Here is a 27,910-nt window from a genome sequence, read left to right on the forward strand (position 1 = left end):
TTACAAACCAATGAATACAGTCCTACAAAGAGCTCATATCTGTTGAGTACCCCTGGCATCCTCACTGTGGTGGCCAACTTCAGCTTTGCTGTCACACCACACGTGTTTCTAAAAAATATACCTGTGAGACTTTCTCAGAAAATGACGTCAAAAGTCGTTCAGAGATCTGTGTCTCCTGGCAGTGACTTTGAATTATATACCAAAGGAGTATTATTACAGGGGTCAGAGAAGGATATCCATCCATCCATCCATCCATCCATCCATCCATCCATCCATCCATCCATCCATCCATCCATCCATCCATCCATCCCTTTCGGGGTCACGGGGGGCCGGAGCCTATCTCAGCTGTCAACGGGCGAGAGGTGGGGTACACCCTGGACCGGTCGCCAGCCGATCGCAGGGCCAGAGAAGGATATATATAAGATTATTTGATTGACAGGTATTTCAGCCTATCACACCCAGTTCTGGTGCTTGTTTGTGCCACATTGATTCCAAAGGTTGTGTCATGTTTCCCAAAATTTTCCAAATCTTTCTGGCTTTATTCTTGTAACTGAGAAATATGGCGCTGAGCAGTAAACTCATGTCTTAAAAAGGCCAAACTGTGTCTGAATGTCTGTTTTTCCACAGTCCATGTTGACACTGTGGCAAATAGGTCTATGTTAGTCAAAGGCTGCAGCTCCATGAAGTCAACCTGCAGGCAAGTCAGCACAGGCCGAGAAACGGCAACAAAAGCTCCTGTGATGGGAAGGCTGAGTTTAGGCATGAGCTTCAACGACAGCAGGACAAAGTTTTCATCAAATCCTCAGGTGACATCATTAATCTGACTGATTTATCAACATCCACATAAAGTTTCAACACATTAAATTTTAAATGTTGAAAATCAGTAGACATTCAGAAGTGGACTACATCACGAAAAAAAAAAATAAAAAATAAAAAATTAACAACTTTGTGCTTTGTTTATGAGCATGTATGGTTGTTAATTCTCCTGTCAGTGTCCTTGATCAGGGCGCTGGCTTAGACCTGGACCTGGTCCCGGGGCACCGCTCACTGGCTGCCCGCTGCCTTTAACACCTCTGAATAATCAAATGCAGAACTTTCTCTACGGGGATCAATGAAGCATAACTTAACTTGATGTAGTTTTAATCTAAAGTACTAATTCTACATAAATGAGTTAGGTTTTCATCAGGTTTTCTCTGAAGTCAAAAACATGATGTGAAAATTCTGACAAATCGCAAACTTGTTCAAAAAACCTGCGATACCACACATTTCCAACAGTCCTTAAAGGCAGCATCCTCCGGGCAGCGTGACTATCTACGCAGCATGCAGCGATACAGAGCGACAGAAAGGACCGAGCGAGCCTGTTTAAAAGCCAAACTGTCTTTACTGTTAACACAAACCATGAGACAGGGCTGTTTGATCCATCGATCATCCTTACTTTTGGCTTATAATTTTTGTAGAAGACCGATGGAGGGTGAATTTACGACATGCAGTGTATTCTGGTGAAATGTGTGGGATAAAAACCAAAACCATTTTGAAATATTTTTGATGTTGTTCTATCGCATTGAATTCTGGGCATTTCTCGCTAGGGACTCCTGGTCCTCCCAACTTCTCGCAGCTGCGTCAAGTTGCTGTAAACTATGAACAATGCTACCGGATAGGGAATTATTGTATATCTAAACTAAAAGCTTAAAATGTGTATCTTATTGAGACAGCAACAAAAATAAAAACATCACACCGTTAATATAATTACAATTTTTTTGAAATAGTTCACGGGATTAAAAGTGGTCTTCCACATCCTTTAACTTTGATTCTTTCTTTGACGCTCCCAGCACGCGCGTCCCAAGCGGTTTTATTTTGAAAATATAACCCGGAATGTGCGGACTCTCGTACTGTTTACCTTGACATCGGTAGAAGCTTCACTCCATTCATTTCATTCGCACAGTCGCATCCTAACAGCGAGCCCTCCCCTCCTGTTTCTCTCCGCCTGGAAAGATGGCTGCTCCGGTGGTGGTGAGAAGCTCCGGCCCGGCGCTCTGCCCGAGCTTCGCGGAGGTATGTTCGTTCCTGGATCGCTACGGAGCGACGCTGGATCTGCCCGAGATGACTTTCCCGCAGATGGAGAGGTATCTGCGGGATACCACGACAGGTGAGAGATCGGTGGTAGTGGTGGTAGTGGTGGTGGTGGGGCGAAGAAGTGGTGGAAAGCTGCGACACTTGAAACCGAAGGAGAAGGGGTCCACCACCACTACCACCATCACCATCATCATCGTGATGATGATGAGGATGACGAAAATGTTGAGTGTGTGGCCCAGAGAGCAGCATTAGACTGAGTTTAGTCAGCGAGCCTCTTACTTACGCTTTCTTACCGGTTGTTGACTCTGACACAGACCGTTTTCCTCTAAAAGACGACCAGTTTTTGTCCAAGTTTGTGAGGAAACATTTGGGCTGAGAGGAAGCGTAACGTTGGACCGCTAACACTAAACTAGCCTCACTCCCAATTCTCCACACTTTGGACGATGCTGCATGTTTGTGCTAAAGTTGGAGGAAACGGATACAGACGGGGGTACAGATTTTGGCACGATACCCAAAGGGGTTTAGGTAAGAGTCAAGTGACAGGTCGTCGATAATGTTGTCAAGGTTGATATTGATCTGTTAACGCTAAACTTGGTGTGGGAGCCATGATGCAGCACAGCCTAGTGACCACACACGGCCAACCAACTAGCTCCGGAGTGTTGTCAGGTGTAATTTTTCACCGGCCTTGCCTCACAGGCAGTCGGCTTGAAACGACATCAATATGTCAGTCCAGTCAGTGTGTGTTAACCATTTGCTCGCGGCAAGAATATATTTGTCTTCGATCTGTATTGTAGACGGCTGTCAAAACGGAGCTACTGATGTTAGCTAAAAACAGTGGATGTTATTTTTTTTTTTTGCCATTGGTAGAGCGGCTGTCAAATGTGCACATGCGCAGTATGGATGCTAGCTGCTGCTAGTTAGTTAGCATCAAGATTCCGTCAACTTTTAAAGTACAACACGAAGCCTTACAGTTAATTTACCGCGTTACCGTTTTTGGAAAGAGATGTTTGAAAGTCGAAGCTGTCGTGTTGGCAGCTTTTCAAGTCATGTCGGCCACTAGCTTTTAGCTAGCTAGTTTTCAACTGACGTTACCGTTAATTCTGTTGCTTAGCCTTTGTACGTTATACACGACCAGAGTTAAACAACAGGTCATATAACAGCCGTTAGTTTTTAATATTTCTCTGTCATTTCAGAGTTAGGCACGATTAAATTCACTTTCACAGTAGGGATTATGGCTCTGTGTTGACAATGTGAAGAAGTTTATCGTGCCCGCAGAGGACAGTGGAATTTCCTGTACATTCATGGGTCCGTGACCGCCTCACATCAGACCACACATCAAGTTGTGTTTTGAGTTATTAGTTCATTTCCAGATTCTTCTGGGTTTTCTTTATTGGTTTTGAGGCAGAACTGACAGTCACAACAATATCAAAACCTACATCAGTCAGAGGACAGATGTAACATTGAATTTACATCCTAAATAAAAACGTTAAGACATAATAGAGACAAGAAATAATAAAAGTAAATAAAAAATAGGGATAGCAGAAAAGAGGAGCTGTGTTTTGATGCCGTCTCTCATGAAATGACTCGAGGTTGACTTACAGACCCCTCCTCAGGTTAAAGTTTAATGCATTCTTTAGCTTTTCTGCTGTCTGAGTTTGACCACTGATGACGTTCACGTCAGCGTCTGTTAGAAACACCTCAAAGAGACGTCTCATTAATAAAGATGAGTGATGCAAAGATTTACAGTGAGGTTGTAGAGCATTAGCTTCCCTTTAGTCTGGTCAGCTTCAGGCCTGTTGTTGCTGTGCGTGCTAAAATCATTTGCTCTGTGTGACTGTTTACATCCACACAGTGAACATGTATTTACTCGTAGACAGAATAAACTGTTCGTAAGCTAACACACGGCCAGTAACGCTGCTAGTGTTAGACTGGTTGACTGGTAGACATTCAGAGATGATGTTTGGGTTGGATCACGTCAGCTGAGCGAGCAGCTGAAGCCTGTCTAAAACATGTGATGGACATTCACAAAGTGCCCACATGTGTGTGATCAGGGTGAACAGGAAAGGTGCAGAGAAACCAATCCTGCGGCTGGGTTTGAAGTCGTGCTCATGGGCACTTCAGCAGAACGAATGCTTGCTGACGCTGGAGCTGTAGAGATTTCTGGAAAGTTAAGATGAGAAGTGTCATGTTTCTAATCATCTTGCGTGTTTTCCAGTTCCTAAACCCCTTGTGGAGCTCCACGTCAAGCTGCTGAGAAAACTGGGGAGGACTGTGACCACCGACCGCTGGGAAAAGTACCTGGCTAAGGTGAGGCCTGTGTGTGTGTGTGTGTGTGTGTGCATGTGTGTGTGTTCGGCTGACTGCACGTGTTCGGGGAGGATATTCAGATGGTTGTGAGATGCCACTAAATCCTACACACTGGTCATGTAAGTGGAGTGACATCCGAGAACCTCCCACCGACTGCAGAGCCTTGTTTCTGTTGTGGTCGACAGATGGAGAACTCTTGTAAGAGGAGGAGGAGGCACATGAGAGAAGATTAAACGGGACGTGTCGGTGTGGGACAGAGAACTTGTGCAAACAGGCTCGTGTGCAGTGACTGCCTGTAATCATTGTTTCCTGTAGGTTTGCCAGGAGCTGAACAGTACCTGGGCATGGGAGCTGGAGCAGAAGGGCTACCAGGAGATGTCCATGGAGTGCAAGTCAAGTATCCTCAAAGTATGACATGTCCTGTTTAACTTCATGTGATCAGTGCAGCCAGTAGCTGCAAACATCTGCACTCAATGCTGCAGCCACATTAACCACCTTCTTGTCCCCCCCCCCCGTTCCACACATTTCTTTCGTTCACCCTGCAGTATCTCTGCGAGTGTCAGTTCGATGACAACTTGAAGTTCAAGATGGCGATTAATGAGGAGGACCCAGAGAAGATGCGCCTACAGCCGATTGGTCGGGACCGGCAGGGCCTGATGTACTGGCTGCAGCTGGACCAGGAGCAGAACATCCGGCTGTACACGGAGGAGCAGGACGACCAGGACGGGTCCACCTGGAACTGCATCGTCAGGTAGTGCTGTTGTCCTCGTCTGCTGGATGTGTCTCTCAGAGGTGTTGGCAGGTGGGACCAGTGTCTCATGCTGCAGTCACATCTGCTGCTACCGTTTCCTCTGTTTGTCTTCTCAGGACACGCAATGACCTGGCCGAGGCTCTGGAGCTGCTCAAGGCCCAGGTTGAGCCAAACCTGAATCAGGACCGGGACCAGAACCAGGCCGGACCCGGGAGCACCAGCCCTGCAGTGAAAGACGCAGGTGTGTTCGGCTCATGGGCAGATGGTTGGTGTGGATCACAGGGCTGAGAAAATATTTAAACTTTCACTCAAAAAAACAACTCGACCTTTAAGGACAAAGAGAAAAATGACTAAAAATAATCTGAATAAACTGAAAAGTCCAACATCACACTGATTTTCTGCCTCCATCGTGCTGATAGTCACATTTCAGCCGCTGATGATGGTTAAAAAAAAAAAAAGAGATTGTCTGTGAAGTACTGAGTGTGTGTGCGTGTGTCCATGTTTGTGTGTGTGTGTGTGTGTGTTATGACGGTTTAGGGGAGGAGGCCATTGGAAGCACCAATCCAGAACTTTCCACGACCACAGAGGAGCACACTGACAGTAAGAAGGCTGATCCTTTAAAGGAAGAGAAGCCCCTAAAACAAGGTACTGACACTTTTCTGTTTGTTCTATGAGAAACGAGCTGAGCTGAGACGAGTTTGCTGTTTCTCGAGTGTAATTTCTTTGCCTCTTTTGTTCTTCAGTGGTCAAACAGGAGCAGACGCAGCCAATCAAGCAGGAGAGCACTGAGGCGGAAGTGAAAGAAGAGAAGACGGATCACAAACCGCCCGTCTTTGATAACCGCGTGAGCACCATCACCACCATCGTCAAATCAGAATCCAGGGATGCTGACGCCCCCAAAAATGCTGTGTCGGTCGTCATGGCACCGGGCGCGACTGTGACGAAGCCAGAAATTAACAAGGAAGAGGAAGCAGAGCGGGCGGTCGTGAGGAGCAGCCAGCAGGCCAAGATACCACTGAAGAAGAGGGAGCTGAAGCTAGCCGAGAGCTACCACAGCAACCACCTCAACAACAGCAACAGCAGCAGTATTATTGTGTGTAACCCCTCAGTGATCCAGACCAAGGACAGTCACGCAAGAGAGGCCAAGGTGCTGAGCTTATCAGCCCCCCCCGGTGGTCAAGCCGCCTCACAGCAGCAGCAGCAACTGGTGGTCACCGCATCGAGGCAAGAGCTGACCAATGGGAGAGCGTCTCTCCTCCTGCCGCACAAAGAGGGTCAAAATGGAGTCATAGGGGTCATAGGTCAAGTCGGCGTAGTAGGTCATGTAGGGGTCATCCGCAGCCCATCTGAGCGTCACAGAGCCCCCAGTGTGGACCAACAGGAACAAAACGGGCCGAGCTCAGACCACCAGGGCTCCAGAGCTGTGGAGGAGGAGAGGGAGGTGAGCCGGCAGTCAGTGCTGGTGAGGAAGGGGCCTGCTGAAGGGGAGGCGGTGGCTGCTCCTCCTCCTCCTCCTCCTCCTCCTCCTCCTCCTCCTCCTCCTCCTCATGCAGTGCTGGAGGCTCAAACACCCAGAAAACTACCGCTGTCCTCCTTAAAACCTGAGCAGCTCCCTGAAGTTGTCGAGAGGAAAGTGGATTCTGTCGGTGTTTCCTCGCTGCCTCAGTCCACAGAGGAGCCCAAAAGGCAGACGGCAGAAGACCAGAGCGACAAAACCACAGAGGAGCAGTCAGACAAGAGGAGTCATCAAAAGAAATGTGACAGCCCGGATGAGAGGGAGGACAGGAGGAGAGAGGGCTCTGCACGCCCTGCAGAGGAAGAAGGAGGTAAAGATGGAAAGCTGGAGGCAGAATCAGGAAGCGCCGTTCCTCCAAGAGCAGACCAGCAGGAAACAAAGGAGCACCAGGGAGACGGGGTCAACGGAGGGCTGGCGGCCCCGTTTGGAGCGAAGGAGTCTGGGCTTGGATCAGAGGAGAGGCAGGGTCGCCGTGAGGAAGCCTCCTCTGAGCTCCAGAAAGAAGGAATCAGGTTGAAGATCAAGATTCCTCCACACCGGAGAAACAAGCTGAGAGGGAAGGGGGGAAAGGAGGAGGAGAAGGAGAGGGACCAGGAGGTGCAGGAGGTGCAGGAGGAAGGGAGGCCGCTGAGGAGGTCTGCGAGGATCTGCAGGTATGTGTGTAACCAAACTCTCTGAAGTGTCTCACTGTGATCTCACAGCCGCTTTGATTCGATGCCGTCTTTGTTGAAGATTGTCTGCTTTGCCAACCTGCAGGCCGAGCTCGAAGGCGGCCGAGAGCCAGAGAAAGAAGCCACAAAGAAAACAAGCACTGCCCACCAGAGCCCGGGAGGGGGAGGAGGAGGAGGAGGAGGACGACGACGAAGAGGAGGAAGATGAAGAGGAACAGGACTCGACTACCAAGAAAGACAGAAAACCAGAACCTGCTGGTCAAACCAGGAAACAAAGGGTAATCAGTCTGAGCGTCCTGAGCGAGCGAGCACGTGAACTCAGCTGACCTCTCCGCTCTAATTCGTCTTTCTCTTCTTCTGCTGCGTCTTAAGGGCAAAAGGAGGCACCGGCGCCCCCGATGGTCCAACATCCGCGCGAAGAGACGCAAACTGAACGAGGGAGGCGAGATGGAGGACAGGGGGAGGAAACGGCGAGAGGAAGAGAGCGAAGGAGGGAGCGACTCCGAGGAGTCGTGTAAATCTGAGGAGATTCCCAGCGAGGACGCCTGCAGTCAGTGCGGCCTCCCCAACCACCCCGAGCTGGTGAGACGAGCCGCTTTTCCTTTTGATACACATGTCCAACAGTACGTGGACACCCCCGTCCATGTACTGTTGGACATTTTAGCTGTTTTTATGATCTGGGAAACTTTAATGCAGCAGACAGAGATATTTAACACTACAGAGGATTTTCAGCTTTGAAGCCATCGTTTTAGAAATCCTCCCACTTCAAGGCTTTCTGTGTGGAGTTTAACGTGTGTGTGTGTGTGTGTGTGTGTGTGTGTGTGTGTGTGTGTGTGTGTGTGTGTGTGTGTGTGTGTGTGTGTGTGTCCTCAGATCCTGCTGTGTGACTCCTGTGATAGCGGATACCACACTGCCTGTCTGCGGCCGCCACTCATGTTGATTCCAGATGGAGAGTGGTTCTGTCCGCCCTGCCAGCACGTAAGAGACGAGAGACAGAGACAGAGACAGACAGACTAACGCACACACACACACACACGCACACGCACACACACACGACGCACATCTCAGCTCTTATTGTGTTACAGCTCTCAAATCAATAACTCTTTCTAAATAAACCGCTAAATGTGACCTAAACTATTTGATCAAAGAAGAAGAAAATGGGACTCCAGCTGTGAGCAGATGTTCAGCTCCAGCTCTGGACGTGTCTCAGTGGTGCTGACGGCGTTGAGGTTCGATGCTCAGAGCTGATCAACAACACATTTTGGGTTTCTTCCCTCAGAAGCTGCTGTGTGAGAAACTGGAGGAGCAGCTGGAGAATCTGGACAGCGCTCTGAAGAAAAGAGAGCGAGCAGAGAGGAGGTAAGCACACGCTGCGACCAATCAGTCAGCCCTTTATTAATGAGCCCGCGAGGCGTGAGTTTTGACCCTCGTCTCTCGCCGTCTCTCCAGGCGGGAGCGGCTGGTGTATGTGGGAATCAGCGTGGAGAACATCATTCCTGTGAGTCGATGGCAACTCGAGTCCTCACACGGCTTCACAACGTGTTTTCAGTTTCAGACGATTGTAACATGTTGATTGTCTTAGGAGGGAGACGAGGAGGAAGAGGAGAAGTCGGCGAAGAAGAAAGATTCCAAGAAGAGTAAAAATCTGGGGAGGAGATCGACCAGAACCAGGAAGCACATCAGTTACAGGTGAGTGCGGCTGGGCGGGGCTACAGGTGGGCTACGGGTGGGCTTCAGGTGCGCTGCTGTGTGTCCAAACAAACAGCGTCATGTCTCAGACACTCTTTGTCCTCTGTGCTGATCAGGTGATCAGTCTGTCAGAGCTGAGATCCCACACAGGCTGTCAGCAGGTGTGTGTGTGTGTGTGTGTTTGTGTGCGCGCTGCAGGTTTGATGACTTTGACGACGCCATTGATGAGGCCATAGAGGAGGACATCGGGGACATCTGTGGAGGTGAGTGGACAAAGACAACTTCCACCACATGAAGAGGACTGAGAACGCAAACTCCAACTAACGTCTAATTTGGACTCTTCTGATGTAGGAGCAGGAAAAGACAAAGACATCACAGCTATCCAATCAGAGGACGGCAAGGAGAGCCAACGGCCAATCAGAAGCCAGGCTCATTCGGCCAGAAACAGGAAGAAGCGGAGACTGAACGACCTGGAGAGTGACAGCACGGCAGCAGAGAGCGAGGACGAGTTCATGCTCAGCAACAGGTAACACACACACGCACACACACACACACATGCACACACAAACACACACACACACGCACACACACACAGAAAAGATACTTGATGTTCAAACTGATAAACTTTATTGATTTTGTAAACGCCTGCGGCAGGAGTCTGTTCTCGCTGCGTCACTTCTTCTGTTTGGCTTATTTTTCGAATCGTCTTCCCCCTCAAAGCTCAGAGGACGAGGATTTCGGTGCGTCAGGGGCAGATGATGATGAGGAGGAAGATGAAGATGCGGGCAGTGACGTGGGCAGCCTGGACAGCGGGACCCGCCCCAGACGGGCGCCGAGAGGCGTTTCTAAACTCCGACCCAGCAGGACTCAGCGCCGCAGCAGGAAACGGCTGAGGCGGCGGCGGAGACGCTCCTCCGAGGAAGAGGAGGAAGACACCGACGAAGAAATGGGTGAGTGTCACTGCGGGATGGATTCTTTTTGGAGATGGTTGTGTTTAATCGAACGCTGTTAATGTTTCTAAGATTACAGTTGAAAAGATGAATTGATTAAAAGAAGCTGATTCAAACTCCTGATGAAGAGTGATCTATACATCCTCTGTGTCCTCTCCAGACTCGGACCAGTTCAGCGACATGACTGACAGCGACGCTGACAAGAAGAGGCGGGGCCTGAGGCGGGGCCAGCGCCAGCAGGTCAACTACCGCGAGACGTCCGAGTCATCGGACAACTCCCACGCCTCCAGCGAGAAGCGCGAGGTCAAACGCCGCGGCCGACAACGCAAGGAGCATCTGTCGAGCGACTACAGCGACGGTCAGTGCGACGCCGCAGCCTCGTCTGTCTTTGAACGCTTTACTGACAGTTAATTTAATATCTATCATTCAATCAATCAATCAATCAATCAGTTTACCATCAATTTAATACTGTCAGGTATTGATCTGAGCAGCATCACTGACACACGTCCGTCACGTCCGTCACGTCCGTCCTATCAGTGATGAAATTCTTCCCCCTTTGTTTCTCTTTCAGCGTCGCCTTCTTCCAGAGACTCTGATGAGGAGGATGACTATGAAGACGAAGAGGAAGATGAGCAGAGAAGGAGAGTGAACAGGAGGAGAAGAGAGGAGGAAGACCTGAGGAGGAACAGGATGAGAGAAAAGAGGAGGAGATACAAAGACGAGGAGGAGGAGGACGACGACGGAGAGAGAGGAAGGCGGCTGAAAAGGAAACTGATGGAGAAGGAGAAAGACAAGCGGAGGAGATTAAAGAGGACGGACAGAGAAGACGAGGACCTGGAGAAGATGGGCCGGGGGAAGAGGAGGGAGATTCTGTCACAGCAGCGGCGCAAACGTCTCGCTCAGATGCTGAAGAAACGGCGCCCTTCCACGGATGAAGACGATGATGAGGATGACGAGTCAGAAGAGTCCGAGTCGTCATCGGAGGAGGACCGTCCAGTCCGCAAAAGACTCAACCGCATCGACTCCGACGACGACGAAGAGGAAGACGAGGAGGAAGGCGAAGGAAGGCTGAAGGCGTCGACCAAAAAGTCTTCGGCGGCGGAGAGGAGGGCCGACAGCGACGCTCAGGACAAGGGGAGGGGCCGTAGCCTGTCTCCGTCAAACGGACATCGGACCTCCAGAGGCCCGGCGAAGCCTGGGCCCGGAAGTCCCCCTCTGCCCAGGGACAGTGCAGGTTCAGGCAGGCAGGGCAGGCACAACGGCCCCTTCCATCCAGAGGAGGAGGAAGATGAGGATGAGGAGGACGAGGAGGAGGAGGAGGAGGGCCAGACAGACTCATTAGACTCTGTCCAGAACAGTCCGCAGTCATGATGGCCGTTTGTGTGAGACTCGCTCGCCTCTTTGTTTCAGTCGTTTCTTTTAACTGTCAGGCCTTTTTACCCACAATCCACCTCTGGAACTGGCTCCCTCACCCTCGCCCTCCACCTCTTCCTCCCCCCTCTTGTCCACCTGTCTTGCTCTTCCACCTCGCTGTTGTTTCGTGGTAGAGTTCTATCCACCGTCACGTGCTGTACGTCAACACAGACTCACGAGCGCTCATTTCCAGTCGCCATCACCTCTGGCAGAACGGACGCCGGCCGGACCAAAAGCGACCTCGCGGCGGGACCGGCAGCACGCCGCGTTTCCGCGGACGCGCTCGCACGCAGCCAGAGGTCACCGCGACCATTTCTCTGGACGTCGTGTGACGGGATGACCGTAGATTCGTCCCGTTTGGACGCCGGAGTCTGTTTGTACTGTACCTCACCCGAAAGCACTTCATCATTCTCATAGCACTTAACAGCCCGCCGCCGGGGAGAGCGCGGCGTCAAACCGAACACTTTGGGTCGAGTGGTCCGATGGTCAGACTGCGTCCCCTCACGGATCTGCTCGTGCAGATAGCTCCGCTTTTATTTGTCCAGGTGTGAGACATCCGTCTCTGCCGTGGACGTTTTGGTGTTTTCATTGTTGAAACTGAAAAATGACCCAGTAGCCTGAAGGTCAAGATGAGTCTCAGATAATCACATCTTTCAGGGGTCGGCTCCCAGCGGAGGACATGTTGCTCGTTTCCTGTCTCCTCACGACCGCCAACGCCATCTGCGTGATTACAAAACAGTACCAACGCGTTTCTGTGGAACTGGAAGTGATCCTGCGTCCAATCCAAGGACCAAATGGTGACGACGCACGTCTCACACCAGGTCACAGTCCTGGTCCCTGCTCACTTCGGGACGCCGTCATCACAGCGGCCTCCTCCTGGTCCAGTCCTGGTCCGGCCGTGTCCACCGGGAGGCTCCTGAACCTGGTTCTGAGCCCGCGGGGCTCCGAGCTCCCGCCAGCTGAGCTAGCTGCACGGCTAACTGAGCTGACGAGCTAACAGCAGCTTGTAGCTACAGCCAAAGTATCATGAGCAGCAGCTAGCGGTGGCTCCGGTGATACGCTGCCCCCTGTCTGTGTGGAGGGGCGGCGGACACTTTTTACACGCCGTTCCTTTAAAGGACGTCACTTTTTAAATGAAAAAGTCGATTTCTGGTCCCTGATTCTCAGCGTGAGGATTTCCTGCCATCATAATGTGATGATAAACGGAGCATTTTCAAGTTTTAAAGTCAGTTTGATGACGTCACATATGAAAACGTGGCCACCCTGCAGCTCATGGAGGGAAGCTGTTGGCTGCGAAGGATTCAGCTCGTGTTCTGGTTAATTTAGGCGTTTAAACAGTCATTTTCTGAACATTTGGGCTTTAAATGCAGACAGAGCTTCCAGTCAGTTCGGCTCAGATCCCTAAAATGAGCGAGATCAGGTAGCTCGACCTCAGGGTGCAAAGAAAAGACAGAAGAGTAAGACCCTGACCGGGACGGAGCGTTGGATCCAGATCACGTTCCACAAAGTGTTCGGTTTCAGGCGGCTCCCTCGCCGCTCGCCGCTCGCCGCAGACCCTCGGCCTGGCGGGACCATGTTTGCTGTACATACGTTGCCTGTACGCTGTTCCTGTAAGATAATAGATGTTCTGTTCTCTTAGTCCTCTTGTAAAATATAGTGTTCTATTTTCTATATGAAGGAGAGCAGAGAGATGCTGCTGCGAGTGATGAGTGGAGCGACCAGGCTTCAGCTGCCGGTCCCGGTCGTGTTTGCAGACCAGCGTGGAGTCTGCTCACTCTCAGCCCCGCGCTTCACCTCCGCAAAGGTTTTTAACGTTTCGTGCCCCTGAAGGGAAGCAGCAGCTTTTAAGAAGGAAAATGATCCGGTTTTATTTTCTGATTGAGGCTCAGGCGAGCAAAGTTAACGCCGATCGAACGGCAGATTTCAGCTCGCGTCACTGCTCAGATTCACTCACCTGCAGCGAGTTCATCCAGTCAAAGCACTGTTCAGGCTTTACATGAGTTTCATCCTGCTGTTCACAGGTGGAGGCTGGTTTCACCTGGACACTCCCCCGCCCCTCCATCTCTAATGACCCCCCCCCCCACACACACACACACGCTGGAGACCTCTCCTTTATCTCTTTGTATCAGTAAAAAGTTGGCTTTCAGAGAACTGGATGAAACTCTGAGCCTGTGTTTGTGAGCAATAAAACACATTTATCAAATCACTTTTCAGAGCAGGAGTCACCTGACGCGTTCAAAACCCCTCGTTTAATTCAGCGGTTTGTTTTCCAAAGAAAAAACAACAATCTGATGATTTAGAGGAGTTAAAGTGAAGCAGCAAAGACCTTCTGCTGCTGAATCCCTGACAGATGCAAATACAAGAATAAAAGGTCAAATGTTCAAATAAAATGCAAAAAACAGGCTAAAGCAGAAGCATTTCATCTTCCCCACTTTTAATTGGCTTTAATCCAAATTACAAACACAGTTAACTCGCTTTTCTGCTGCAGGAAATCCATTTTTCATTCCACTAATGTTTCCCTTTTTATCTCGAGATGTCCCACGAGCAGAAACTCGTTCAGGATTCAGCTCCTCTGAGCTCGTCTGGTGCCTTTCAGGCCCGGACTGATCAGCTTTCCACATTTCACCTGGAAAAAAAAGCTTCTGTCAGAGGAAAAAACGTTGACGTGAGACGTGAAGGTGGACGTGAAAGAGCTGAAGATGCACAAAAAGAGAGACTCAGATAAGAAGGACGTTTATTTTTCTACTTTCATTCCATTTTAAAATCGATGTGTGAGCTTTTTAGTGAGTCGGGCACTTTATTACTGCTCTGTGTGACCCATCTTATAACCTGTCAGAGGTCCACAGCTCATAGAGACGTTTCTGTAGCCATGTGACTTCACCAGTAATCTTATTTATTAGATCTGAATCTTCAGGACTGACGTCGTTTGACAGCATCCTTGAAGATCATGTTGAAGAAAGGCAGAAGTCAGATCTCAGACTGGATTAATGGTTCGCATTTAGCTTTGGAGAAAACTCAGAAAACCAGCTGATGTTTGCGTTCAGCTTTAGAAAACTTTGGTTTGTTTGTGCAGAGTCTAACTCCGTTTGCCAAAAGCACCGAATGAGACGAGCAGTTGCATTGATCACTTGGATCTCTGAGTTTGGTACGAGCTCGGTGCGCTCCGGCCGGCTGAACGCTAACTGTTCTTTCAGGTGCTTTCCTGCTGTCGTTCAGGCGATAATGAGATGAAATGCTCGTTAACGGGTCTCATTAGCTGGAAAATCCCCTTAATGCAGACCTGCAGGGCAGCATCTAGATCATCTGAGCGGTGAATTGGTTTCATTTATGAGCTCAACTGGACTCCCAGTGCTGCTCAGTTTGTTTTCTGTCATCGTGGTGGAAAACCCGCCGACACATTTGGACACAAAGGAAGATAAAACCCTCCAATAACACGTCACGGCAGCATGAAGCAGCCCGTTTCTGCAGGAAAGGGGAGATTAGTGTGTGTTTATGCCACCAGCCCGACGTCGGAGCACTGAGCCTGATGTGCGTCTGATCTCCACTGTGGCAGAATCTGCTGGTTTTAAAATGTTCAGTCCGACTAATCTGGATTCAACGAGGCACCACTGGATGTGAGTGCAGCTCCTTCCATTTCTCTGTTGTACTGTTCCTGTAGTATCGCTGTAACATAAATGTTTTCTAAGTTATTAAAACCAACATCCCAGGCATCTCTTCAAAAACAGTGTCTGTGCCTTTTTTCCTCCTGGAAGATTTTCTGTTGGAGGTTTTCAGACTTTCATCTGCTGTGAAAACAACTCAAATTCAACAGAACCGATGTGAATCCCAGCTGAGCATCACCGAAAACTCATACTCACATCCACTTTCATGGTCTGAGGTTTAAGCCTGAAGCTTTAACGACCAAAAGACAGATTTCTGGCATCACTTCAATGAATGAAGTTACAGTTAACCAATCAGGGACATATAATATTTCAGCTGATCTAAAACCAACCCAAAAACTGGTGACACAAGCTTTTATGTTTCTGTAATGTCATCCGACTGTTTTCAGTGAGTGGATTCACTCTGTGGTCTCTGTGACATGGAGACATTGTGTTTGTTTTCATCTTCATGTTCACATGTGACTAAATTAAATGTAACAAAACAGGTTTTGAAACGTTCTTGTCTTTCGAGGAATGCTGTGTGCGTTTGTTTATTTGAACATTTTATTTTGAGGTGTACAGGAAGTTGTCTCAGTTGAATTGAATTGCCGCCTTCCATTACAGCGTTTACTGTGTATGTCTATGGACACACTGCCCTCCGGCGGTTATGATATGTAACTACACCAGTGTCTAATAGCAAAAAAAGTAATATTTTGTATGTACATTCTGTATTTTGCAGTTGTGCCTTCGTAGTGATCTGGAATCAAGTTTTCCATCAGTTAACACATGTAAATATGTCGTGTTAACTCAACCAACATTAACGTGACATTTACGTTATGACCGATAAGGGACCCTGAACCAAGGCACTCAGACGGTTCGTACGAGTGACCTCCATGGCAAAAATGATTTTGTTATAGTTTACCGTAAGAATTTTGCCCTTGAGTGCCTCACGATCAAAAGAAAAACCTACCGTCAGCTAGCTAGCAAGAGTTTTTATCAGATCGACATTACAGCAGTAACATATGCAGAATATGAGTGTTGGTCCCTCTAGTGGCCACAGTGAGTAAGTACAATGGAGTTCCTGTACCGTCAAAATAGACATAATGACATATAGGCAAGGCTTCCGGTCAAACATTCAAAATAAAATTCAAAATAAGATTGACACGTTTATATCAAATGCCAATAATTGGCTAAAACTATTCTGAATGCTAGCCAATTATTCATAATGACTTGTGATAATGATGACGACAACGACGATTATTATTATTATTGTTGTTGTTGTTGTTATTATTATCGTTTATTAAATTATGATAGATTAATATAAACTGGAACCTGATGTGCACACTCCGGTACGGTAGGTGGCGGTATGCACCCAACAGTCGGCATCGCACTTGTTTTTTTTCTGGAGCGATGAGGCAGGCGTTTTCATCTTGACGCGATATTTCGTCTTTGAACGTCGATCTTGAGGAGCAGTCAGCTTGCAGCGTAGCATCACTCGCTTCAACAACAGTTTGTTAACTTGTGTATTTTCCGCGTGTGTTGTCTCTCTGAACGGCTCGGCCTGGTTTAGTTAATCCCGGAGAAGAAAAGCACTAGTTTATAGCAGTTTATCCGCCTCCAGCTGTCGAGTATTTAATACTGAGAAGTTATCCCGGGTTAAATTAGCAAGCTTTGTGGCACGAAATAGGTCACGTAGCCCCTTGCAGACACCAGCCTGTGGTCTCTGTCCTCTCCCTCCGATTTATCCAGCGGGTCCGCAGACGTAACGGCTGCCCAGACGATGGTTTTACTGAAAAACCTCCGTCCTCCCACTGAGGGAGTACGGCATGAGCAAGCCGAGACCACGGCGGTGATGGACGGCCAGAAGCTGGGCTGCGGCACGCTCTACGTTGCCGAAACGTAAGTGATGTACATGGCGCTTGTTTTTCGCTTTGAACCACCGCTCTCAGGTGTATGGTCGTGTTTTATCCGTGTTTAATAGACATTATGTTCAAGTACACTAATATACAGGAAAGAAAATCACAGTGTAATAACACCTACAAGCTCAATAAGAGCAGCGCCACTCCTCGTGCTAAGCACTTCCGGTGTTGTCACTTTCAAAATAAATCAAAGCAAACATTCGCAGCAGCTTCTTAAATGAGAGGATTTGATGTTTCTGTCTCATATATGATAGCCAGCTGGTTTCACTTGGACTGGGAAGTCATAATGAGCATTTTCACAATTGTTCAGACATTTCATAGTTTAAACGAGTCATTCATCCATGTTTCCTGTCCTGGTCCAATAGTCCACTGAAGCTGAAATGCTGTTAAATGTGCCGCACAGCATGTGTCTCCACCCTTTGTGTCTCTGTCTCTGCAGCATAACCAAACAAACATCTGTCAGCTTTGTCTTTGTTTCCACCTCAGACGCCTGTCGTGGTTCGATGGCTCTGGGATGGGTTTCGCTCTGGAGTATCCCACCATCGGCCTGCACGCCATCTCCAGAGATGTCAGTGCTTACCCGCAGGAACACCTGTACGTCATGGTCAACGGCAAACTCGGAGGTGAGAGCGTTCACTTGTTTCAGCTTGACTTTACATTTCGTTTTCAGTCAATGAAGTGACGTCGTGTTTCTGGTTGGTCGACATCTCCTGGAAGATTTCCATATCCTGAACAAACGGGAGGAATTCTGCTCACATATCGTCTGATTATGGATCCTGCTTTCCCATGATTTGTGCGTCTAAGTGACTAATGGAGATGACACTTTTTGAAGTTTTGAACATGAGCGCTGCAGCTGGCAGCCGCGAAACGATGCGGTTTAATCCGTGTGGGTGTTCGCGCTCCGTCAGTGTACGTCCACTGAAAGTGTTTGTTTACCACAGACAGCCTTGGGTTGTTGTTGTTGATCCCTACAGAGACTGATTTTATTGAGGAGTAAGTTTGTTTTTGTTTAGCCACCAGCCTCCACTCACAAAAACAGTGATTTTACCATCGTCGAACACTTTATTCAAATGCAACAAAAACTAAGAATCAACAACTAAAAATCAACAAAAGCCATCTTGAACGTTGAAACTCGGCCTGTGTTTCTGTCTCTATCCGTGAGTCACTCGTATGTTTTCCAACTTCGTCCCCTCAGACGAGAACGAGGCGGAAATGGCAGAGAAAGCAGCCGATGACGACGAAGACGACAGCAGCGACAGCAGCAGCGGTGGTGATGACGACGAAGGAGTGATCACAGAGATTCGATTTGTGCCCGGCGACAAGGCGGCATGTGAGTGAGCACTCCGAGGACGAGGGTCCGATTCTCTGAGCCAGGGTCACATTTTCATCCTTTCAGGCATCATTCAGATCAGATTCGACCACATTTTAGTGACAGTGGCGCCTCGTACATTTGATCTTTATTAGAAACATTCTGATCAGTCAGGAATAAGTGTGGTTTTACATGCTGTGTGTGTGTGTGTGTGTGTGTGTGTGTGTGCGTGCGTGCGTGCGTGCGTGCGTGCGTGCGTGCGTGTGTCGCAGTGGAGTCCATGTTCTCGGCCATGTGTGAGTGTCAGGCGCTGCACCCCGACCCAGAGGACGACAACTCTGACAACGACTTTGAAGGAGAGGAGTACGATGTGGAGGAGGCCGGTGAGGAAGAACACACACACACACACACACACACACACACACACACGTGTTCAGACGTCATCAGTCTGTGAGCGGCTGGTTGGCAAATCCGAAAGTGTTTATTCTGTAAAATGTGAGCTGCGGTCGAATGTTAATTTGATTGATTGTCTGACAACAGAAACAGAAAAATATGTCCAGCAGCATTAAAGATGGCGGCGCGGCGTAAAGCGCCTCATGTCGAGTGCGATGGAGACGCTGACCATCAGATTTATTCAAACAGCATGTTTGGACTTTGGATGCAGTCCAGTTTTTGCTTTAATGGAGGACCCTTTGGGTTCAGAAACGTCTCTTCAGCTGATCAAACTCGACCGGATGTTGCAGGTTTTTGATAACTTGCTGTGGACTGAATCTAAAACGTTAAATCTCTTTTATTTTGTCCCCTTGTCTCCGTCTGTCCGCCTCTTCCTGGTTGTCTGGACCTTGGGTTGCAGAGGCAGGTGAGGTTAATCAACTCTTGAAATGCTTTAAAGCCTCTTTGTGCTCATGAAGGCTCAGCAGGCTTCAGTTGAGTTTGACTGTCACCACCTCTCTCCTCCTCCACCCAGAGCACGGTCACGCCGACATCCCCACCTTCTACACCTGCGATGAGGGTCTGTCGGCGCTCACGCAGGAGGGCCAGGCCACGCTGGAGAGGCTGGAGGGGATGCTAGCCCAGTCGGTCGCTCAGCAGTACCACATGGCCGGGGTCCGAACTGAAGAGGCCACGGCGGGATTCGAAGGTTCGGCTCGGACGCTCAGCAGCCTGATGTTTCCTCATGTTTCTATGAAGAAAATGATTTTAAAAATACGGCTGTTGGGACGCTGTCTGACTCCTTTGGCCGCTGCTGTTTGTTTGCTGTTGTTGACAGATGGTATGGAGGTGGACGCAGCGGCGATGGAGGCTGGACAGTTTGAGGACGCGGACGTCGAGCACTGGTAACAGCTGCAGTGACTTCATATGACGCGCAGCAGCATAACGACGCTGAAGCCGTCGGGTTCATCCATGTGTTTCTGACTCTCTCTGCAGATGGAAGTCCTTCCAGCAGCCGATCACCAGTGTTGCATCATGGGATTGGAGAAGAGGACTGCAGCACTTCTTTACGGCTCTCGGCTCGTACTCGCACTCTCTTCCTGTTCCTGGCTGTCAAACAAACCTGTTTCCACGTACTTAAAGTCGCCTTGATAGTCTTTTCTAGCCTCCTGCATTTTCTTTCGTGCTGCTTCGTAGCTTTTCTGCTCATCCTCCCGTCGCCTCCATCTCTATAATCGTGCTGTATGCAGCTGAGATCATTGCTGTAGACTATTGAGATGCATCCCCACGTCCTGTTGTTGACTGCAAAAACAAAACGCTGATGTATGTTGATGTTTTGTACTTAACCAATTTAATATCTAATTTTCCGGCTGGGGAGAGTTGATGTCTTTGTATGAAATTGTCAATAAATGCATAGTTTTTGTATTAGTTTTTGTTATTTTATCCCTCTTTTATTCTACTTTTCCAGCACATTTTCTGCACCAGACAGCAAAGTGAAGTTGGTGGAGATCAAACCTGAAAGCTGAAAAACTTCCCAGAGAGCAAATGGATGTCCAAAACCCCAAAAATTCAATTTCTAATGATCATAAAACAATGTTAAATTGCTGACAGGTATTTTGTGTTCATCATTGTTTTAACCCTCCTGGGCTCCATTCAGGCACAAACAGACAAAAATAAACCAAAGGACCATTAAAGAAATCTTCTTTCAATCAAACAGTGAACAGTTTAATCTGCCTCCAGTTTTTACAGAGAAACCTGTTTAAATCTGTGCAAAAACAAACACACCTGGAAATTCCTACGCTGTGCTTGGCTCTGGAATGTCACATTAAATATACACATGAATCATATTTATAATTTCTCTGTAAACTAAGAAAAACACACAAAGTTGATTACTATAATGCTAATTAACAAAGATCATCAAATTCTCAGCTTTCATTGTAAATGACTTAAATCTGATTAAGTCAGTAAGTAAAGTAAATTGTTCTAATACACAAAAACAGTATTTGTGCTTGACATTACCAGAAAACGGGTAGATAAATATCAGTGTTGCCTGCCTGAAAATCATAAAAGTGTGAAGCACATTTTCTTGTGTTGGTTGTGATGCTTCAGTGACAGATTTCTGACTTTTACAGTGTTGTACAGTTTTAGTTGTGCAATGTGTGCTCGATCGACCGCCTCGATAAGTAAAAACCTGTTGATGAATTTTAACTTAAACATTAAAAAACACTAAATTAAAGTCTTTAATTAAAGTGGAATCATCCCAAAAACGTACAGTCTGGATGATGGTGGTCCATTGTGTCGACGACCTTCAGGTTCAAGTCTTTAAAAAAGTGCATATCAGTGTTCTTCTTCTAACTCCTGCTGACAGGAGACAGTCTGTCTGTCTCCGTCTCCTCGTGTCCTTCCTGACGGCGCTCATGTCCTCTTCTTGGTCTCCAGAGGGAGGTGGAGAGATGGTGGTTTCCTCCCCAGCAGAGGGACGAGTTTATCAAACAGCAGCACTGAGCTCATCATACCTGGACCAGAACGCAGAAGAAGAGATGAGAAAGAGGAGCGAGTTCATTTTAATGTTTGCTTTGAGAAACAAACCTTGCAGCTTGAAGATATAAGAGAGTTTGTAATATTTCACAGTCCCTCTCAGATGGACTGAGGACATACATGGACACTGGGTGTTGGAGGGGTGTTATCAACACCAGAGGCCCAATCTTTGTCTCTTGGTGGACTAAAACTGAGGCTTAAAAGAGGCCCACGGGCCAAAGAAAGCACCTGCTGTGTAGTTAAGATGCAAAATGATGGCAGGATCCCAAGTTCCCTTAATGGAGCGACTTCCTGTCACTGCCTGCTGTGCTCAGATCATAAAAAACAATGAATAATTAGGGATCCTACATGTTTACAAAGCATTTTGCCTCAAAAATAAAATGGCATAACAGTAATGATAAAACAAAACATGTCACTTCTTAAATTTAGGCAGATATTTGCATCGTGGCCGCTCGGCCTGCAGCTCCCTCTAGAGGCGACTACTTGGATGCAAGTCAAAATGTCCGTTATCTGCAAAGTTCGGTTGATTGGCCCGATTTTCACACAAGAGAAGGAAGCCCTTCTGTTCGACTCAAATGTTATTGGCTTCTCCGGTCGCTAGGCTTCATATGGCTGATCGTGATTGGTTAATTGAGGTGTCATTTGAAACCTGAGCCTCGTCAACGTTTCTGGAAGTTTTGAGCGGGAAAACGCAGAGGTCAAGCGGAAGAGGAGTACATGGCCTAATAATTTGAAAGGAGACAACATCTTTCTGTGGATTATTATCATGTTATGGACTAAATGTTTTTACTGCACGGGATCTTCTGGACTTTTCTCCATGTTTCCAGGCCGTTTTTGTCGGAGTGTTATCGATCTGTGCATCGCTCAGAGACGTAATCGGTGAGTTGCCTCAACAGTGCTTTTAAAAGCGACTGTTTGTCAGCTGCTGGCGTCCACTGAGCCTCTTGTTGTGATTGTAACTTGAAATGGTTTCCATCAATCGATTTACGAGCATCTTGGCTTTCGAACGGTGTCCAATATCAGTCTAAATGTGGTGGTGGTGTTTGTGCCAATAAACCGGAAGCACAAATAAACAGCCGGACCGCTGGAACAGAAAGTTCTTCTAGCCTTAAAGTGTATTTCATCGAATATGTCTATAATTGATCTACGTTATTAAAAGTGAATGGAGGGCGTGTTCAGCTTTGCTTGATAGGAGCGGAACTTGATGCAGAATGCTATGCTAACCAGATATGGTTACACGGACTTTCCAAATGAGAGCACAGTCCTCCTTTTGTGTGCGCGTGTATGTGGCGCATAGCCGCTAGCCTAGTGAGTGGTTGTGTGTGTCTGTGACATTGCCACAGAGCCACTGTTCTGCACTAAAATACCTGCTGTCAGTCCTGTATATTGGCCGGCAGGCCGACTTCCGGCTGCTGTCAGAGGGTGTGTTTATCTGTGTGCATGAAAAATGTCCGTCATGAGAACTTAACATTTAAGCAGCTTATCAACAGGACAGCTGACCAACTGCCAGCAACAGACAAAAAACAAAATACTGATTTTACTGCAGCTTAGTACACTATGACCTTTTACCACTCAATTATTTGTCTACAAAATGTCAGAAAGTGTTGACAAGCATTGACAGATTGCTTTTTTTTTCTTTTACCAACAGTCCAAACCCAAAGATATTCAATTTGCAATGATGTAAAACAGAGAAAAGTAGCAATATAGATTTTTTTTGTTTCATACATTATTATACAAATGTTGATAATAGCAGCATTAAATGTTGGATCTCTAAAGATGGCTGATCAGTAGTGGACCAGGATAAGCGGCTGTTAATAAATCCCACCCCCTATTTGACAATATAGAAGTATTTAACCCTGCAGTAACTTGGATACTGAAGATAGTCAAGGCCAAAGCCCAGCTTCTTCAGAGCTGACATCATTTGTGTGTGTGCGCTCCTGAATATTTCAGTGTTGAAGTATTGCATTCACACCCTGCATCCTTGCATCCAGAGATGTGTGTGTGTGTGTGTGTGTGTGTGTGTGTGTGTGTGTGTGTGTGTGTGTGTGTGTGTGTGTGTGTGTGTGTGTGTGTGTGTTATGCAGTGTTGGATGTAATGTAAAGTGCATTTACTTAATATTTGACTTGCCTTAGTTGAGTATTATCAGTGAATCCTACTTTATACTTTTACTTTTTACTCCACAATATTTATTTGATTGCTACAATTGAAATTGTAGTTAAACTATTAAATTAAACTAACAGAATATGTCAAACTACACATTGAACAGTTAAAATAGTTAAATATTGCTTTATAAGACTTTTATAGACCTGCAGATACCCTAATATTTGTGTGCATCAGTGGTCTTACCCATCAGAGGGCCCAGCCAGTAGACCAGACAGTACTCCAGGAAGGAGTTTCCACTGCAGGGGAACTGTGTGGAGAAGGCCAGCGCAGGGTTAAACACTGCTCCTGTCACACTGCCACCTACACACACACACACACACACACACACACACACACACACACACACACACACACACACACACACACACACACACACACACACACACACACTTTTAGGGACCAAAACGACAGCCACTGTTCATTCACGTACAACTCCTCAACAATCGAGTTGAGTGTGCTCTTAAAGCAGCTTTACAGTCATGTAATAAGAGGACATGGGACTACATATTCATTCATCAGACTCGCTCCGTGTCATTGTTTTGCGCATCAGTACTAAACGTAAATTTGCTGCAGTTAAATTTTCCATCAGTCTAATTAATACTGGAGTTTGGAGACTGTGTATAGTGATATGAAACACAGTTATTTACATGATGTTAGCAGAAACAACTAAACAGAGTCATTGTATACCTGCATAAACTACTGTTGCGATCACCGCAGCTACCGCGTGCACGCGGTATTTCTCATCCACAGTCCGCGTGTGCGTAATAGCGGTCTGAACCGCAAAGGCGCACGCGAACTCCACGGCGGCGGCCTTGGGCAGCGGCCCGTGAATGGGACTGATGCACCGGTAACCGAACAACTTATGACGCACGTGCAGCCCCGACAACCCCATACCCCAGATCAACGGGACTGCGGCTCGCGCAGCAGCGGCCGCAACGAACTGGCACGCGATCCGCCGCAGGGCGCATCCGCCCGAGAGCTTCGCGTGGTATGCATGCTCGAGGGCACCGGAGGGGTTGCCGATGGCCCCGCTGAAGGTGAGCCCGTGAATCACAGATGCCAGGTACGTCAAGGTGAGCGAGAGTCGAGGCTCGATCCCGCCCACTTCTGACAGCAGCTTTAGCTCATGCGTGCAGCAGCACAGCTGGAAGGTGGACACGAGCTCCACCGCGTACACAGAGAGCCCGGTGTCCACGAGGGCCCTGTTCAACAACCTGCGGGTCGCGTCGCTTAGGGCGACAATTCCCACGAGCAACGACAGAGATACCGCCACGTCCGCAGTCATGTTCGCGGCTGGTCAAACGTGGATTGTCTGTGGGAGACTCCGTTGTGTGCACCGGGCCGCCGATGTCTCCTCCCTGGCCTCTGGTGTCTCTCTCTGTCGTGGATCTCGCTTGCTCTGGCGGTGGAAGCCTCGGCTGTGCCGGGCTGCTGCAGCTCTATCCCAACTGGTCCAACTGGGAGCAAGTGAGCTTCGATCCCGTTAGCTCACATGGTGCGGAAGTGACTGAGCTCCCCAGTTTTCCTCCTCCTCCTCCTCCCGCTAATACTGCAGATTTTTTCTCTCCCTATGCCTCTCTCCTCCTCTTCAGCTCTTCTCTCCCCCTCCACACCTCAGATTACTCCTTCCTCACTCAAAACACTTGTCCTGTCCCTGATGTCTCCTCCCTCTCTGCATGTTCTCCTCTTCCCTCTTTACCTGCTTTACATTTAACTCCCAATGCGCGTTAAATACATGCACGCTTCTCTTAAGCTGTTTTGTCATTATAATAAAAATTCATTCCCTCATTGTTATCTTTACCTTGTTGGGGCTCTGTGCAGAATGTGGTTAGATGATTTTGGAATACGATTTAAGATGTTTTTGATATTTTTAGCAATGATTGGACCCAGAATGCACCACACAGACTCAGGGGAAAGTTTGAAAGATTTATTGTCAAACTAAACTTAAAAGGGTGGTTGATGGCAGATGGAGACTGAAGGTTGTGAGCTCAGGAGGTTGAAGGCAGGCAGGGATGATGAGCAGGGTATGGCGGTGGAGAGTGAGCAGGTCAGGTGGCTGAGGATGAGTATGGAGCACAGGGAGAGACAACGTTAGCGCAGAGGAAATGATGAAGAACAAGGTTTTAAAGTAATAGTGTGTTAAAGACCACTACCTCTTTTTATTTGTCATTTATGTCACATATTCTAACAGCTAAAGCCTCACATTAGCTTCAGATGGACTTTTTTCTTAATCATCGAGGCAGATGAATTTTGGCCCCTAACACTTACTTTAAATTAATAAGTCACTTCACCTGCTGATGATAAACTGATCAACACTTGCTGGTGAAAAGCTTAAAAGGATGGTCACCACTAGATGTCGCTGCCACATTATTCTTTACCTTTTACTTTTGCCTTAATCATGAAAATAAATCAGTTTTTGCCCTGCAATCGGCTGGCGACCGGTTCAGGGTGTACCCCGCCTCTCGCCCATTGTAGCTGGGATAGGCTCCAGCCCCCCGCAACCCCGAAAGGGATAGGCGGTATAGATAATGGATGGATAAATCAGTTTTTCTGGTTTCTTGAACAGTATACTTTGAGGAAACGATGCATGATGTCTTCAAGGATTTAATAATGAGTATCAGACTTAATCAGATTTGTGTTTTGATGGATTGGAAATCAAAATGTAATCTGAATAGGTTTTATCAAAACTTATAACACTACAGAGGAGGAATCGTTTGTTTATATGTTTGAATTATATTAGTTGTCACCTTTTGTTGTTTTGTTTCTGTTTTCAAAGTGCGAGGGTGTATGAAATGTTTGCCCTTTGTTGTTAGAGTACAGAAGATTCCTCGCTAAACACAACGACAGACTGGGAATCTCCATCAGAAATACACTGTTCGTCAGTAGAAGTCATTTTTTCTGCCTCAGTGGGGTTAGGCATGGTATAATTATAGATGAACATAAGTGTCTTAGTCACTGGTACAGTACAAAGACCAAACACAAGCAATGTTTGCAGATAGTTATAAAGGAAATGTGTGGTTTTGACCTTTCCAAGCTGAAGACATTTAGTTTGTGAGACAAAGCTGCACAATGTTCCACTTAAACTCACATTTGATGTTGTAAGATGCATTTTTTTCTCAAATGATCTAAACATCACTTGAAAAACGGTATTGGTTCATCTTGTATTATTTCAAATGCAATCTTTTGTGGCACATTTTAACAACAAAATAATGCTAAAGGCAATGCTATATTGGGTATTATAGTAATTTTATATATTTTGATATGACATATGTTCAGTATATGTGGATCAAATCATTATTACTGTTTGTAAGTATATTTTTCCTAATCTGTGTCTTATAAATGCATTAGATATTATATATTGCTCTTGATGAATTATATTTTTCATAAATTCCTACTTCTTTCTAATTTTTGATCCACTGGTAGAGTTACACCTGAATGCAACGCCGGTATCCAAGACTTAAAGAGAGGTTAAGATTTCCGCAACGTCTTTGAATGTTCCACCTCGCGCTCCCTGCTCTCCCGCTGCGACACGCCCCGGACTTTAAGCGGACATCTGAAACAGCCAATCGGCGACAGGTGTTGCTGAAATTAACCAATGGCGTGTCTGTAGCGGCGGGTAAATGGGCGGGTGTTTGCGCGCAGCATTCTTCTCTGTGCATAGCTAACAATAGCCTGGGATCGGCAAGTTTACTGTTAAAAAACCTACCAGCAGGGCGACAGAGTGGAGCAGAGCTGAGCTGAGCCGAGAGGAGAGCAGAGTTTGCCGAATACATGAGACGGTGTGTCCCGGTGTCGGAAATTATCACCCAACATTGTGGCATTTACATTTGCAATCAGACAAGTGGTGAGTGAGCCTTTCGACTTCATTTATTAGATCAAATTTAGCCCATCATCTCCATTCTCAGTCAGGCATGGTGCGTTGTGAATTAGGGGCTCATTTGCGCACGAATAGGAAGGGGTTAATGCTTACTGTAGGCTGGGATCACACTATTATTCCCGTGCTCTTTATCTACATCCACGTATCAACGCCCTGGACTCCACAGGCCCATCAGCCCGCACGCAGCGGACTTTAAACCGCCACGGTGAGGTTAGAACAGTCGGAGGTGGATGGTGTGATTTTTCTTTTCTTAAACCGGTTTCCTCCCAGTTTACCAGGTGTCTGCTGTAACGTGGGAGTGTTGGCTGAGACAGACGACTGTGAAATGAATGAATGAATGAATGAGTGAATGGATGGATGAATGAAAGAAATCCTGCCAGTTTCCACTTTTCCACCTCAGAAATGTGCCTCAGAGAGATACCTCTGACGTGATTCATCAGAAAGTCCATGCCGTGCCCAAAGCCTTTTTCTGTAGCCCAGAATAGACAGATAGGCTGCTTTCCTCTGACTAACGCCTTCAGATCTCTGGAATTACTCTGATTTTCGTTTTATTTTTGAGCCCCTTGCTGGTGAAATAAGTTTCAAGTGGACAAATACTCAAGGTTTAATCATTTTTCACCCAGACAAAGCAGTTAGGGAGCAGAAATCCACTCATTGCTCGTG

At 47.4% G+C, this 27,910-nt stretch overlaps 4 protein-coding genes across 6 annotated transcripts in view; 3 read left to right on the forward strand and 1 right to left on the reverse strand.

Annotated features, from left to right (window-relative positions):
- Positions 1–1,918: 1,918 nt before the first annotated feature.
- rsf1a (remodeling and spacing factor 1a) lies at positions 1,919–12,063 on the forward strand. 2 transcript variants are annotated; one of them, XM_070970137.1, is made up of 18 exons: positions 1,919–2,146; positions 4,289–4,380; positions 4,696–4,788; positions 4,926–5,131; positions 5,248–5,372; positions 5,669–5,776; positions 5,875–7,300; positions 7,404–7,596; positions 7,691–7,900; positions 8,192–8,296; positions 8,598–8,677; positions 8,768–8,816; positions 8,901–9,007; positions 9,206–9,270; positions 9,359–9,533; positions 9,728–9,957; positions 10,118–10,315; positions 10,529–12,063. In XM_070970137.1, exons 1-18 carry the CDS (start codon positions 1,993–1,995, stop codon positions 11,326–11,328), a joined length of 4,416 nt encoding a protein of 1,471 aa, XP_070826238.1. In that variant the 5' UTR covers positions 1,919–1,992; the 3' UTR covers positions 11,329–12,063. The 2 variants fall into 2 exon arrangements, with proteins under 2 accessions (XP_070826238.1, XP_070826237.1); XM_070970136.1 differs by having other exon boundaries at positions 1,933–2,146; positions 5,875–7,294; positions 7,398–7,596.
- Positions 12,064–16,448: 4,385 nt separating this feature from the next.
- On the forward strand, positions 16,449–20,096 carry clns1a (chloride channel, nucleotide-sensitive, 1A). Its single transcript, XM_070971174.1, has 8 exons — positions 16,449–16,907; positions 17,414–17,550; positions 18,123–18,257; positions 18,509–18,619; positions 18,777–18,790; positions 19,206–19,377; positions 19,507–19,573; positions 19,665–20,096. Coding segments are annotated over exons 1-8 (756 nt in total). The 5' UTR covers positions 16,449–16,788; the 3' UTR covers positions 19,666–20,096.
- Positions 20,097–20,102: 6 nt separating this feature from the next.
- On the reverse strand, positions 20,103–25,002 carry aqp11 (aquaporin 11). The gene is made up of 3 exons (XM_070971173.1): positions 24,058–25,002; positions 23,554–23,670; positions 20,103–21,184 (listed from the first exon to the last, which is right to left on the reverse strand). Exons 1-3 carry the CDS (start codon positions 24,653–24,655, stop codon positions 21,084–21,086), a joined length of 816 nt encoding a protein of 271 aa, XP_070827274.1. The 5' UTR covers positions 24,656–25,002; the 3' UTR covers positions 20,103–21,083.
- A 2,057-nt stretch (positions 25,003–27,059) lies between these two features.
- pak1 (p21 protein (Cdc42/Rac)-activated kinase 1) overlaps positions 27,060–27,910 on the forward strand; it is a 47,020-nt gene continuing 46,169 nt past the window's right edge. For both annotated transcript variants that reach the window (XM_070970706.1, XM_070970705.1), the window contains exon 1: positions 27,060–27,214. The gene's annotated coding sequence lies outside the window, so the exon portion shown is untranslated. The remainder of the gene's footprint in view (positions 27,215–27,910) is intronic.

Source organism: Chaetodon trifascialis, chromosome 9 (genome assembly GCF_039877785.1).
Source record: "Chaetodon trifascialis isolate fChaTrf1 chromosome 9, fChaTrf1.hap1, whole genome shotgun sequence".
In the NCBI taxonomy this organism is placed as follows: domain Eukaryota; kingdom Metazoa; phylum Chordata; class Actinopteri; order Chaetodontiformes; family Chaetodontidae; genus Chaetodon; species Chaetodon trifascialis.

Bases quoted from the DNA above. Each gene is read 5' to 3' on its own strand.
- clns1a (XM_070971174.1), top strand. From the start codon at position 16,789: ATGGTTTTACTGAAAAACCTCCGTCCTCCCACTGAGGGAGTACGGCAT. The intron at 16,908-17,413 runs GTAAGTGATGTA...TTTCCACCTCAG, and splicing joins ACGCTCTACGTTGCCGAAAC to ACGCCTGTCGTGGTTCGATG. The intron at 19,378-19,506 runs GTTCGGCTCGGA...TGTTGTTGACAG, and splicing joins GGCCACGGCGGGATTCGAAG to ATGGTATGGAGGTGGACGCA.
- aqp11 (XM_070971173.1), bottom strand. From the start codon at position 24,655: ATGACTGCGGACGTGGCGGTATCTCTGTCGTTGCTCGTGGGAATTGTC. The intron at 23,671-24,057 runs GTATACAATGAC...GTGTGTGTGTAG, and splicing joins CGCAACAGTAGTTTATGCAG to GTGGCAGTGTGACAGGAGCA. The intron at 21,185-23,553 runs GTAAGACCACTG...GTTCTGGTCCAG, and splicing joins CTGGCTGGGCCCTCTGATGG to GTATGATGAGCTCAGTGCTG.
- rsf1a (XM_070970137.1), top strand. From the start codon at position 1,993: ATGGCTGCTCCGGTGGTGGTGAGAAGCTCCGGCCCGGCGCTCTGCCCG. The intron at 4,381-4,695 runs GTGAGGCCTGTG...TGTTTCCTGTAG, and splicing joins GGGAAAAGTACCTGGCTAAG to GTTTGCCAGGAGCTGAACAG. The intron at 7,901-8,191 runs GTGAGACGAGCC...GTGTGTCCTCAG, and splicing joins TCCCCAACCACCCCGAGCTG to ATCCTGCTGTGTGACTCCTG.